Source organism: Eucyclogobius newberryi, unplaced genomic scaffold, assembly GCF_026437365.1.
Source record: "Eucyclogobius newberryi isolate DKJ021-1_F unplaced genomic scaffold, fEucNew1.0.hap1 SCAF_3, whole genome shotgun sequence".
NCBI lineage: Eukaryota > Metazoa > Chordata > Actinopteri > Gobiiformes > Gobiidae > Eucyclogobius > Eucyclogobius newberryi.
The window spans coordinates 40,572,659-40,586,145 of NW_027315945.1; the positions used below are offsets into that span (position 1 = coordinate 40,572,659).

The 13,487-nt window shown below is 49.7% G+C and overlaps 1 protein-coding gene across 1 annotated transcript; it reads right to left on the minus strand.

The window, feature by feature from the left end:
* Positions 1-9,905: 9,905 nt before the first annotated feature.
* On the minus strand, positions 9,906-12,491 carry LOC140373855 (uncharacterized). Its single transcript, XM_072460554.1, has one exon. It carries the CDS (start codon positions 12,404-12,406, stop codon positions 10,403-10,405), a length of 2,004 nt encoding a protein of 667 aa, XP_072316655.1. The 5' UTR covers positions 12,407-12,491; the 3' UTR covers positions 9,906-10,402.
* Positions 12,492-13,487: the final 996 nt, after the last annotated feature.

Below are 13,487 nucleotides of genomic sequence, written 5' to 3' on the forward strand. Positions count from 1 at the left end.
ATAAACTAGTAAATGTGTCTCAGACCACGTGTCCCTGACCTGTGGAGTGCCCCAAGGGTCAGTCCTGGGACCCTTTCTGTTCAGCCTCTACATGCTGCTGTTAGGTCAGCTGATACACAGTGAAAATGTGCAGACGAGTCAGATCTATGTTTCCCTGACGACAGGTGACATGAGGTAAACCATAACGAGAGAGTCTGTGGTGAGAAGAGAAGCTTTATTTGTCCCACAAACTGTAGTTTAGAACAAAAGGACAAAAAGCATCAAAGAAACACTAAAGACACAAAACTCTCCCAGCGTCATGAGCAGAGCAAACACAAGTGCTGCTGTGAATGGAACATAGACCCCAAGGTTCCTTTGTTCTCCTGAGTTTGCACTGATCAAAGGTTCTATTACAGGCTGAACAACTGTAAGGTTCTTCTGCTGCATGAACGTGAACACTGTAATGCAGCGTCCTGGTCCTCTCACTGAAGGAACAGCTGCAAGAGCCACAAACACTCAAAAACCCACGAGAAACAAGAACAAACAAAAGAACTCATGAACTTTCAGCAGTTTTAATTAAGGAATGACTAAAGTTCTTGATTGTTTTCAAGGTTCTTCTGGTCAGGTGTTCTGGTGGAGGACCTGGTTCTGGTTCCTCTGGAGAACTCAGCTGAAGGTTCCCGTTCAGTGTCAGAACGTTCTGCTCTGTCTCTTTGACGGCGCATGTGTCTGCTGAGATGACTGTTACGGACAAAAGTTTTTTTACAAACTGAACAGCTGTAAGATCTCTTGCCAGTGTGATTGGTTATGTGTCTGTTGCGATTACCTCTATGTGCGAATGTTTTCTTACAAACTGAGCAGCTGTAAGGTCTCTCTCCAGTGTGAGAGGTCATGTGGTTGTTGAGAGTTTTTTTGTGGGCAAATACTTTCTCACATACTGAACAGCTGTAAGGTCTCTGTCCAGTATGAGTGGCAATGTGCTCGTTGAGATGACAGCTTTGGACAAAAGTTTTCTTACAAACTGAACAGCTGTAAGGTCTCTCTCCAGTGTGAGTGTTCATGTGTCTGTTGAGATTAGTTTTATGTTTGTATGCCTTCTTACAAATTGAACAGCTGTAAGGTCTCTCTCCAGTGTGAGAGATCATGTGGTCATTGAGAGCACTTTTGTTGGCATATGTTTTCTTACATACTGAACAGCTGTAAGGTCTCTCTCCAGTGTGAGAGTTCATATGTCTGGTGAGATGGCCTTTATGGGCACATGTTTTCTTACATACCAAACACCTGTAAGGTTTCTCTCCTGTGAGGATTCCGGCATGTCTTCCGAGCATTTGTTTAGTCTTAAACCTCTTCTGACAAACAGACAAACTGTTATATTTCATTATTTCTTGGTCATTATTTGCAGAAATTCTACAACAATTTGGCGTCAACGAACGTGGATCCTTCGTCCGGTCGTCCAAGGGCCGTGTGACGCAGCCTTTGGACAGCCTCATTTGGACAGCTTCGTTTGGACGGCCTCGTTTGGACGGCCTCGTTTGGACAGCCTCGTTCGGACAGCCTCGTTTGGACAGCCTCGTTTGGACAGCCTCGTTTGGACAGCCTCGTTTGGACAGCCTTGTTTGGACAGCTTCGTTTGGACGGCCTCGTTTGGACGGCCTCGTTTGGACGGCCTCGTTTGGACGGCCTCGTTTGGACGGCCTCGTTTGGACAGCCTCGTTTGGACGGCCTCGTTTGGACGGCCTCGTTTGGACGGCCTCGTTTGGACGGCCTCGTTTGGACGGCCTCGTTTGGACGGCCTCGTTTGGACAGCCTCACAGGGCCTGGGACGACAACACCGGCGCTAGGATTCAAAACTAACACATTTGGGTTGTGTTGTCTTTTTCAATTCTGTTTATAATTAGGGTTTTTGTAATTGTTCTCGGGACAAAAAAGAAAAAAGGGGCGGGGCTATCCTTAGCTCCATGGTTTTAATTAAAAGGAAACAAAACAAAGAAACATTCATTGCAATTGGAAACAATCCAGAGCAAATCCAGAGTTTGTGTCGGTGCTGCACATGGAGCCTGATGTCTGAGGAGGGTTTAGTCTGTTGTGACTCGAGGTCGCTCAGTGAGCAAGAGGCCACTGCAAAGACCAGGAGAGCTCACTCACCCACTGACTAAAAGCAGATTTAAAAGTTTGCTTTAGTAGAGTTTTGCCTGGGGCAATGAGTTCTGCGAGTTGTGTCGCCTAAACTAGAGAGTGGAAGGTACGTTAGCACAACACAGACGTGTGGACTGGCTAGAAACGTGCGCTCGTAAAATGGAAAAACAAAAATCAATCCAAGAGTGATGTGTAAATCCCAGAGACACCAGTAAAGTCATAACGTCAAATATATTGGGCAAGAAGCTTAGAATGTCTGTCTCTTTGTCAGAGAAATATGGGTTTTCAGTGGGAAGAACTCTAAACATGAATTAAATAGCAAAATATTTTAATCCATCCATCCATCTTCTGCCGCTTTATCCGGGGCCGGGTCGCGGGGGCAGCAGTCTGAGCAGGGACTCCCAGACTTCCTTCTCCCCAGACACTTCCTCTAACTCCTCCGGGGGGATCCCGAGGCGTTCCCAGGCCAGCCGAGAGACATAGTCTCTCCAGCGTGTCCTGGGTCTTCCCCGGGGCCTCTTCCCGGTGGGACATGCCTGAAACACCTCCCGAGGGAGGCGCCCAGGAGGCATCCGGAACAGATGCCCGAGCCACCTCAGCTGGCTCCTCTCGACGTGGAGGAGCAGCGGCTCTACTCCGAGCTCCCCCCGTGTGGCCGAGCTCCTCACCTTATCTCTAAGGGAGCGCCCAGCCACACGGCGGAGGAAACTAATTTCGACCGCTTGTATCCGCGATCTTGTTCTTTCGGTCACTACCCAAAGCTCATGACCATAGGTGAGGGTAGGAACGTAGACCGACCTGTAAATCGAGAGCTTTGCCTTTCGGCTCAGCTCCCTCTTTACCACAACGGTCGATGCAGCGACTGCATCACTGCAGCCGCTGCACCGATCCACCTGTCGATCTCACGCTCCATCCTTCCCTCACTCGTGAACAAGACCCCGAGATACTTGAACTCCTCCACTTGGGGCAAGGACACCCCACCCACCTGGAGAGGGCAAGCCACCTTTTTCCGGTCGAGAACCATGGCCTCGGATTTGGAGGTGCTGATTCTCATCCCAGCCGCTTCACACTCGGCTGCAAACCGTCCCAGTACATGTTGCAGGTCCGGGTTTGATGGAGCCATCAGGACAACATCGTCTGCAAACAGCAGAGATGAGATCCTGTGGTCCCCAAACCGGACCCCCTCCGACCCCTGACTGCGCCTAGAAATTCTGTCCATAAAAATTATGAACAGAACCGGTGACACAGGGCAGCCCTGGCGGAGTCCAACATGCACTGGGAACAGGTCTGACTTACTGCAGGCAATGTGAACACAGCTCCTGCTCCGGTCATACAGGGACCGGACAGCCCTGAGCAAAGGGCCCCGGACCCCGTACTCCCGGAGCACCCCCCAAAGGACACCCCGTGGGACACGGTCGAAAGCCTTCTCCAGATCCACAAAGCACATGTGGACTGGTTGGGCAAACTCCCATGAACCCTCGAGCACCCGATGGAGGGTATAGAGCTGGTCCATTGTTCCACGACCGGGACGAAAACCACTCTGCTCCTCCTGAATCCGAGGTTCGACTATCGGTCGGATTCTCCTCTCCAGTACCTTGGAATAGACCTTACCCGGGAGGCTGAGGAGTGTGATCCCTCTGTAGTTGGAACACACCCTCCGGTCCCCCTTCTTGAACAGAGGGACCACCACCCCGGTCTGCCAGTCCAGAGGCACGGTCCCCGAACGCCACGCGATGTTGCAGAGACGTGTCAACCAAGACAGTCCTACAACATCCAGATACTTTAGGTACTCAGGGCGGATCTCATCCACCCCCGGAGCCCTGCCACCGAGGAGTTTGCGAACAACCTCAGTGACTTCAGCTTGGGTGATGGATGAGCCAGCCTCCGAGTCCCCGGTCTCTACTTCCTCTTCGGAAGACGTGACTGAGGGATTAAGGAGATCCTCAAAGTATTCCTTCCACCGTCCGACGACATCCCCAGTCGAGGTCAGCAGGCCTCCACCCGCACCGTAAACGGTGTTTGTGAGACACTGCTTCCCCTTCCTGAGGCGCCGGACGGTTTGCCAGAATTTCTTTGGTGCCGACCGATAGTCCTCCTCCATGGCCTCCCCGAACTCCTCCCAGGCCCGGGTTTTTGCCTCTGCGACAGCCCGAGCCGCGGCTCGCTTGGCCTGCCGATACCCGTCGATGACCTCCGGAGACCTACAAGCCAGAGTGGCCTGATAGGCCTCCTTCTTCAGTCTGACGGCATCCCTTACTTCCGGTGTCCACCACCGGGTTCGGGGGTTGCCGCCACGACAGGCACCGGAGACCTTGCGACCACAGCTCCGAGCAGCCGCATCAACAATGGAGGCGGAGAACATGGTCCACTCGGACTCAATGTCCCCAGCCTCCCCCGGGACATGGGAGAAGCTCTCCCGGAGGTGCGAGTTGAATACCCTACTGACAGAGGGCTCCACTAGACGTTCCCAACAGACCCTCACAATGCGCTTGGGTCTGCCAAGTCTGTCCGGCTTCCTCCTCCGCCAGCGGATCCAACTCACCACCAGGTGGTGATCGGTTGACAACTCTGCCCCTCTCTTCACCCGAGTGTCCAAGACACGCGGCCGGAGGTCTGATGACACGACAACAAAGTCGATCATTGACCTCCGGCCTAGGGTGTCCTGGTGCCACGTGCACTGATGGACACCCTTGTGCTTGAACATGGTGTTCGTTATGGACAATCCGTGGCTAGCACAGAAGTCCAATAACTGAACACCGCTCGGGTTCAGATCGGGGAAGCCGTTCTTCCCGATCACCCCTCTCCAGGTGTCACTGTCATTGCCCACGTGGGCGTTGAAGTCCCCCAGTAGAACAACGGAGTCCCCGGTCGGTGCACTGTCCAGTACCCCTCCCAAGGACTCCAAGAAGGCCGGGTACTCTGCACTGCTGTTCGGCCCGTAGGCCGCCACAACAGTGAGAGACCTGTCCCCCACCCGAAGGCGGAGGGACGCGACCCTCTCGTTCACCGGGGTAAACTCCAACACGTGGCGGCTGAGCTGAGGGGCTATCAGCAAGCCCACACCAGCCCGCCGCCTCTCCCCGCGGGCAACACCAGAGAAGTGGAGCGTCCAGCCCCTCTCGAGGAGATGGGTTCCAGAGCCCAAACTGTGCTGGAGGTGAGGCCGACTATATCTAGTCGGTATCGCTCAACCTCCCGCACAAGCTCAGGCTCTTTCCCCCCCAGCGAGGTGACATTCCATGTCCCCAGAGTTAGTCTCTGTGTCTGGAGATCTGGTCGCCGAGGCCCCTGCCGTCGACTGCCGCCCAGATCTCTCTGCACCGGCCCCTTATGGATCCTCCTGCGGGTGGTGGGCCCACGGGAGGGCGGCCCCACGTCGCTCTTTCGGGCTGTGCCCGGCCGGGCCCCGTGGGGTAAGACCCGGCCACCAGGCGCTCGCCATGGAGCACCCATCCCAGGCCTGGCTCCAGGATGGGGCCCCGGTGACGCCGATCCGGGCGACGTGAACTGCCTTGATTGTGTCGTCGTCATAAGAGGCTTCTGAACCGATCTTTGTCTGACCCGTCACTTAGGACCTGTTTGCCTTGGGAGACCCTACCAGGGGCATGAAGCCCCCGACAACATAGCTCCCGGGATCATTCGGGCACTCAAACCCCTCCACCACGTTAAGGTGTCGGTTCAAGGAGGAGAAAATATTTTAATGCCTCAACAAATTGCATTTAGTCTCTTTTAAGAAAAATAGATTTTACTCAAATGCAAAAAGAGAAAACAAATGAGAGAAACCTGAAATAGACCAAATGTATCTTACAAACCACTATCTCCCTCTGAGATCCCACTGCCTCACCCGCCTCACCCAGACCACTGCCTCACCCGCCTCACCCGCACCCAGACCACTGCCTCACCCGCCTCACCAATACCACTGCCTCACCCGCCTCACCCAGACCACTGCCTCACCCGCCTCACCAATACCACTGCCTCACCCGCCTCACCCGCACCCAGACCACTGCCTCACCCGCCTCACCCAGACCACTGCCTCACCCGCCTCACCCGCACCCAGACCACTGCCTCACCCGCCTCACCCGCACCCAGACCACTGCCTCACCCGCCTCACCCGCACCCAGACCACTGCCTCACCCGCCTCACCCGCACCCAGACCACTGCCTCACCCGCCTCACCCGCACCCAGACTACTGCCTCACCCCTGTCTTCACTGCCATTTTTAAGTCATGCCATGTCATGCACAGTTTTCTTTTCTCAGAAGTGAGAGCTTCGCATTGAAGTTGAGTTTGCACTGATTAAATGTTCTATTACAGACTGAACAACTGTAAGGTTCTTCTGCTGCATGAACATGAACACTGTAATGTAGCGATCGCCCTGGTTCTCTCACTGAAGGAACAGCTGCAAGAGCCACCAACACTCAAAACCCAAGAAACAAAAGAACAAACAAAAGAACTCATGAACTTTCAGCAGAATTAATTAAGGAATGGCTAAAGTTCTTGATTGTTTTCTTGGTGTTCAAGGTTCTTCTGGTCAGGTGTTGTGGAGGAACTGGTTCTGGTTCCTCTGGAGAACTCAGCTGAAGGTTCCTGTTCAGTGTCAGAACGTTCTGCTCCGTCTCTGTGATGGTGCATGTGTCTGTTGAGAGGACCTTTACGGACAAATGTTTTCTTACTGACTGAGCAGCTGTAAGGTCTCTCTCCTGTGTGGATTCTGCCGTGTGACTCTACCTTCAGTTTAGTCTTAAACCTCTCCTGACAAACAGAACACTTGTGTTTCTTTTCTCCTCCTCCTGCTCCTCCTTCAGTCCCTGACAAGTGTCCCTCTGTGACAGTGGATCTGCTCTCTGCTCCACACTTGTATTTGCTTAACACCTGCAAGACCAGGCTTCTCCTGAACACCTTCAGAACCAGGCTCCTCCTGAACACCTGCAGGACTTGGCTCTACCTTAACACCTGCAAGACCGGGCCCCAACTTAACACCTGCAAGACCGGGCTGCTCCTTAACACCTGTAGGACCGGGCTCCACCTTTAAACCTGCAGGACCGAAATTCACCTGAATACCTGCAGGACAAGGCTCCTCCTGAACACCTGCAAGACCAGGCTCCTCCTGAACACCTTCAGAACCAGGCTCGTCCTGGACACCTGCAGGACCGGGCTCCAACTTAACACCTGCAAGACTGGGCTCCACCTTTAAACCTGCAGAATAAGGCTCCTCCTGATCACCTGCAAGACCAGGCTCCTCCTGAACACCTTCAGGACCGGGCTCCATCTTACACCTGCAGGACTGGGCTCCATCTTAACACCTGGCAGACAGGGCTTTCTTTTCTGAAATGGCCCAAACATGTTTGCTTAGTTTCTTGAATGAACTTCTGGTAGATGACATGCACTGACGTGCTTCTGGTAAATGCTTCATCTGATTTTAAATCCAAATAGAAGCTCAGTGTAAATTGAGGCAAACACTAACTCGCCTCATGGACCAGATTCTTGGTTTCTTTGACTTCATATTGTTTCACCTCTGTTCATGTGAAGATAAAGAACAACACAAACACAAAAACAACTACTCTTCTCCTGGAGTTGCACATTGTAATTCTTGTTCCGTTGTTCACATAGATCCACTCTCTGGATCATGTGCTCCTGTCAATCACCTGTCAAACCCTGAAAACGAGCTTATAATAACCCTGCCCCAATGTTGTTTGAACATTCAGCAAATATGTTCAAAGGTGTGACTATGTCGGGGACAGGAAGTGCTTTGTCTGTGACTATGTCGGGGACAGGAAGTGCCCTGTCTGTGACTATGTCGGGGACAGGAAGTGCCTTGTCTGTGACTATGTCGGGGACAGGAAATGCCCTGTCTGTGACTATGTCGGGGACAGGAAGTGCCTTGTCTGTGACTTTGTCGGGGACAGGAAGTGCCCTGTCTCTGACTATGTCGGGGACAGGAAGTGCCCTGTCTGTGACTATGTCGGGGACAGGAAGAGTCTTGTCTGTGACTATGTCGGGGACAGGAAGAGTCTTGTCTGTAACTATGTCGGGGACAGGAAGTTTCCTGTCTGTGATCACATTCCCCAAAACATTGACCATATTTCAAATCAAAAATGTTCTTTAACTTTTGTTGCAACAAGTTTAATAATATCTATTCGATCTTTATTAATCTCCAGAGCTCTCAGTAATTAAGTTTAGTCCAAGTTTACACCAGCTGGATTTACTTATTCTTTTAATGTTCTGAGATGATTCTAATAAACAAATAGATGACACTTCTGATGCTTCACTTTACACTTCTCATATTTATACGTTTCTCATGCATTAACATCATTGAGTTTATACTTAAATTATATTTCTTATCCTTTGTGGATCATGTGCCATGATCACACTCAGGCTGAGAAATAGATTTTCAAAGTTAGGGGCCCCCAAGCAATTTCAGGGGCCCACAAGCACGCGCGGCGTCATAAGAACAAGATAAATGTGTTGTTTTAAACCTGGTTATTAGCATGTAAAACAATTTAAAGTACTTTTATCTGTTATTTGATATGAAGAGCACGAATACTGAATCATATAAACCAGAGATCATGATCTTTAAAACTGTTTAATTTAATATAATAATGTTTCTTAGATACAAAATAAATACTGTTTACAGCATTTGACACAAGGAAATCTTGTGGAATATATGAAATCACCTCCTACAAAATGAACTACTAACATATATACTTTCCCCCGAAAATTAGACCGGGCATTTCCGAGGACACGTGAACGCAACACAAACGCAACGGCCAATCAGATGCCCGCTTTCATCGATATTACATCACGGAGACCGCTCGGCCAATGAGAAGCGAGAAGACGTGGGAAGTGGGCATGTCTGTCAAAACGAAACTAAAGCGATGAAAATGCCCCGGATATGGCCAAATTACTAGTTAAATCTTGATTTTTTTTTGAGGAGGGGCACGGCGGGCCCCCTCCTATTTCAAACCGCGAACCTGCCGGAGATTCAACTGCTTGCGGGCCCCGGGCCCCTGTCTATTTCGCAGTGTCGCCTGACACTTAAGTCAGTCTTTTTGACAAAGTTAATTATCAATATAGTCTAATACATTTAATCATCTATTTCATGACCAATGGGACTCTAGCCCTTTAACTCCGACATGTTGTAGCTGTAGTTAGCAGTATCCTGTGTTTGACTGAAGTTACGTCATAAAGCATTATTCAATCATTTAAATCTTCTTTTAACCAGTTTAATAACAAAATGAAACGTCTGTTTAAATCACACATTTTATTGTGGCGAGCAGAAGAAAACCTAAAATTGATTGAGAGTTTGGAATAAATCTGATCCTCTCCCTCTGCCACGCCCTCTCAGTGGACAGTCGAGTGGAGGGTCCATGTTCGTTGACCCCAAATTGTTGTAGAATTACTGCAAATAATGACCAAGAAATAATGAAATATAACAGAGTTTGTCTTTCTTTATTGACTCGTGCACAGTAAATAATCACTGTCCCTGACAAAGGTCTCTGTCCCTCGTCCTCCACAACAATGACAATACAAGTCCTTTTAAAGGCAGTGACACAAACTGACACGTACACACATCATCACAATCAAATCAGCTCCAAAAGAGACAGAACAACCATCACGGATGCAAAGATTCAATCCATGTCCTGACACATGACTTCACGATACAGAAGGCGCCGGACCATCTTTATCAGGAACCCATATTCTCATATTCTCTGCACACAATAACAGCAGAGATAGAATGACATGACATTTTACCATCACCCCCCCTCCCTCCCCTCTGTTCAGGAACAGGAAGTAAACAGACTATTTCAGAAATACAACCCTTGAAAAGCTGCTGGACCAGACGGTGTCACTCCGGCCACCTTAAGACACTGTGCAGGCGAGCTGACCCCTGTCTTCACTGACATTTTAACACCTCCTGGAGTCATGCCATGTCCCAGCTTCAAGTTGTCCATCATCGTCCCTGTCCCTGTCCCCAAGAAGCCCCGGATCACTGGACTTAGTGTGTTTCCAGTAACATTTAACTTAAAAAAAAAAAAAATCCTTGCACAGGTTTTTACACAGTTTGCTTTTCTCAGAAGTGAGAGCCTCACATTGAAGTTGAGTTTGCGCTGATCAAATGTTCTATTACAGACTGAACAACTGTAAGGTTTTTCTGCTGCATGAACGTGAACACTGTAATGCAGCGCTCGTCCTGGTTCTCTCACTGAAGGAACAGCTGCAAGAGCCACCAACACTCAAAACCCAAGAAACAAAAGAACAAACAAAAGAACTCATGAACTTTCAGCAGAATTAATTAAGGAGTGAATAAAGTTCTTGATTGTTTTCTTGGTGTTCAAGGTTCTTCTGGTCAGGTGTTGTGGAGGAACTGGTTCTGGTTCCTCTGGAGAACTCAGCTGAAGGTTCCTGTTCAGTGTCAGAACGTTCCGGTCTGTCTCTGTGACTGTGCATGTGTTTGTTGAGAGTACCTTTACGGCTAAATGTTTTCTTACAGACTGAGCAGCTGTAAGGTCTCTCTCCAGTGTGAGTGTCCATGTGGCTACTGAGATGAACTTTTTGGACAAATGTTTTCTTACAGACTGAGCAGCTGTAAGGTCTCTCTCCAGTGTGAGCGTTCATGTGGACCCTGAGATGAACTTTAAGGGCAAATGTTTTCTTACATACTGTGCAGCTGTAAGGTCTCTCTCCAGCGTGAGTGGTCATGTGGATGCTGAGATTACCTTTACGGGGAAATGTTTTCTTACAGACTGAGCAGCTGAAAGGTCTCTCTCCAATGTGAATAGCCATGTGGTTGTTGAGAGTACATTTACGGGCAAATGTTTTATTACAGAATGGACAGCTGTAAGGTCTCTCTCCAGTGTGAGTGGCCATGTGGACGCTGAGATGACCTTTTAGAACAAATGTTTTTTCACACTCCGAACAGCTGTAAGGTCTCTCTCCAGTGTGCCATTTCATGTGTCCGTTGAGAGTACGTTTACAGGCAAATGTTTTCTTACAGACTGAGCAACTGAAAGGTCTATCCCCAGTGTGAGTGGTCATGTGATTTTTGAGACTACTTTTATTGGCAAATGTTTTCTTACAGACGGAGCAGCTGTAAGGTCTCTCTCCAGTGTGAGTGGTCATGTGGTCGCTGAGATGACCTTTTTGAAGAAATGTTTTTTCACACTCCGAACAGCTGTAAGGTCTCTCTCCAGTGTGACTTTTCATGTGTCCGTTGAGAGTACGTTTACTGGCAAATGTTTTCTTACAGACGGAGCAATTGAAAGGTTTCTCACCAGTGTGGGTGGTCATGTGGTCGTTGAGATGAGCTTTACAGTACTTTGCGGATGATGATCCTCCTTTTCCTACTCGTGCTTCTCCTGCTCCTCCTTCAGTCCCTGACACGTGTCCCTCTGTGACAGTGGCTCTGCTCTCTGCTCCACACTTGTATTTGCTGAATAGACCTGAGTTGTGTGCAGTTGTACTTGTGTCTTTTATCTGGACTTGATTGCCGTGGTCTCCATCAGCCTCTGTCTCCATCTGTGCAGTTGAACTTCTGGCTGGAGGTTCCCAGTCTTCAGCACTGTCAGTGTCAGAAGAGTTCTCAGTGTCTTCCTCAGTGTCTGAGTGTAACTGTGGGTCTAAGCTGATGTCTGCTCCTGCTCCTCCTCCTCCTGCTCCTCCTCCACACTGCTCTCCCTGTGTCTCTCTGTGCTCTCGTTGTTCCTCTGAGTGGAAATACTTTTCTCTTTTGTGCCGTTTTTGTTCTTTTATATTAGAGGTTTTATCATGGACTGTCCAGCTGAAAGGTTTGTCCGCTGAATGGTCAGTTTTAGCATCACACAGTGAAAATACATTACTAATATTAATGTCTGGAGTCTCTAATCTCAGTTCCTCTGCTTCCTCTTTAATCTGAGGAGTCTCTGCAAGACTGGGCTCCTCCTGATCACCTGCAAGACCGGGCTCCACCTTAACAACTGCAGGACCGGGCTCCTCCTTAACACCTAAAAGACTGGGCTCCTCCTTAACACCTGCAAGACCGGGCTCCTCCTTAACACCTGCAAGACCGGGCTCCTCCTTAACACCTGCAAGACCGGGCTCCTCCTTAACACCTGCAAGACTGGGCTCCTCCTTAACACCTGCAAGACCGGGCTCCTCCTTAACACCTGCAAGACCGGGCTCCTCCTTAACACCTGCAAGACCGGGCTCCTCCTTAACACCTGCAAGACTGGGCTCCACCTTAACAACTGCAGGACCTGGCTCCTCCTGTACACCTGCAGGACCGGGCTCCTGTTCATCTGCAGGACCGGGCTCCATATTAAAACATGCAGGACCGGGCTCCACCTGAACACCTGCAGGACCGGGCTCTTCCTTAACACTCGCAGGACCGGGCTCCACCTGTACACCTGCAGGAGAGAAACAACCAGGTAAGAAACCCACTGAGATGGAGAGCTCTTTTACAGGGGCGACCTGGGGCAAAGGAAAGTGTCGCTGGCTCCTCAGATATGTCGTTAAAACTGTAACAATGTTCTTAAAATCCTTGGTATACTTAAAAAAAGTCAGAACCAAAAATGTTTGGAAGACAAAATCTTATTAAAACGCAAAAGGTGGAGCACTCTTCTTCTTCTTGGTTTTGTTTTATGGCGAGTGGTACTCAACATTTAAGTGCATTTCCGGCATCTACTGTTGCTGTTTTAATCCTGTTGACTTAAGATACATAAGCAGTACCTTTATCATAACCTCTTGTTTGATGTTCTGCAATAATTCCTTGATATTGAATCTAATCCCATATCCACATACTCTCTCAGAATTTATCTTTGTTGTTGATATTTCGGGCAATGAATAATGACATGTTCCACTGGCTCCTGGGCTCTGCAGCGCTCGCACTCCCGTTTAATGTTTCCCTCTTATTCTGAGGGTCATTCAGCCCTGTGAGTCCAGAACATCTGCGGCTCTTACAGCTCAGAACATCCTCCTCTCTGCGGCTCTCACAGCTCAGAACATCCTCCTCTCTGCGGTTCTTACAGCTCAGAACATCCTCCTCTCTGCGGTTCTTACAGCTCAGAACATCCTCCTCTCTGCGGCTCTCACAGGTCAGAACATCCTCCTCTCTGCGGCTCTTATAGCTCAGAACATCCTCCTCTCTGCGGCTCTTATAGCTCAGAACATCCTCCTCTCTGCGGCTCTTATAGCTCAGAACATCCTCCTCTCTGCGGCTCTTATAGCTCAGAACATCCTCCTCTCTGCGGCTCTCACAGCTCAGAACATCCTCCTCTCTGCGGCTCTTATAGCTCAGAACATCCTCCTCTCTGCGGCTCTCACAGCTCAGAACATCCTCCTCTCTGCGGCTCTCACAGCTCAGAACATCCTCCTCTCTGCGGCTCTCACAGCTCAGAAC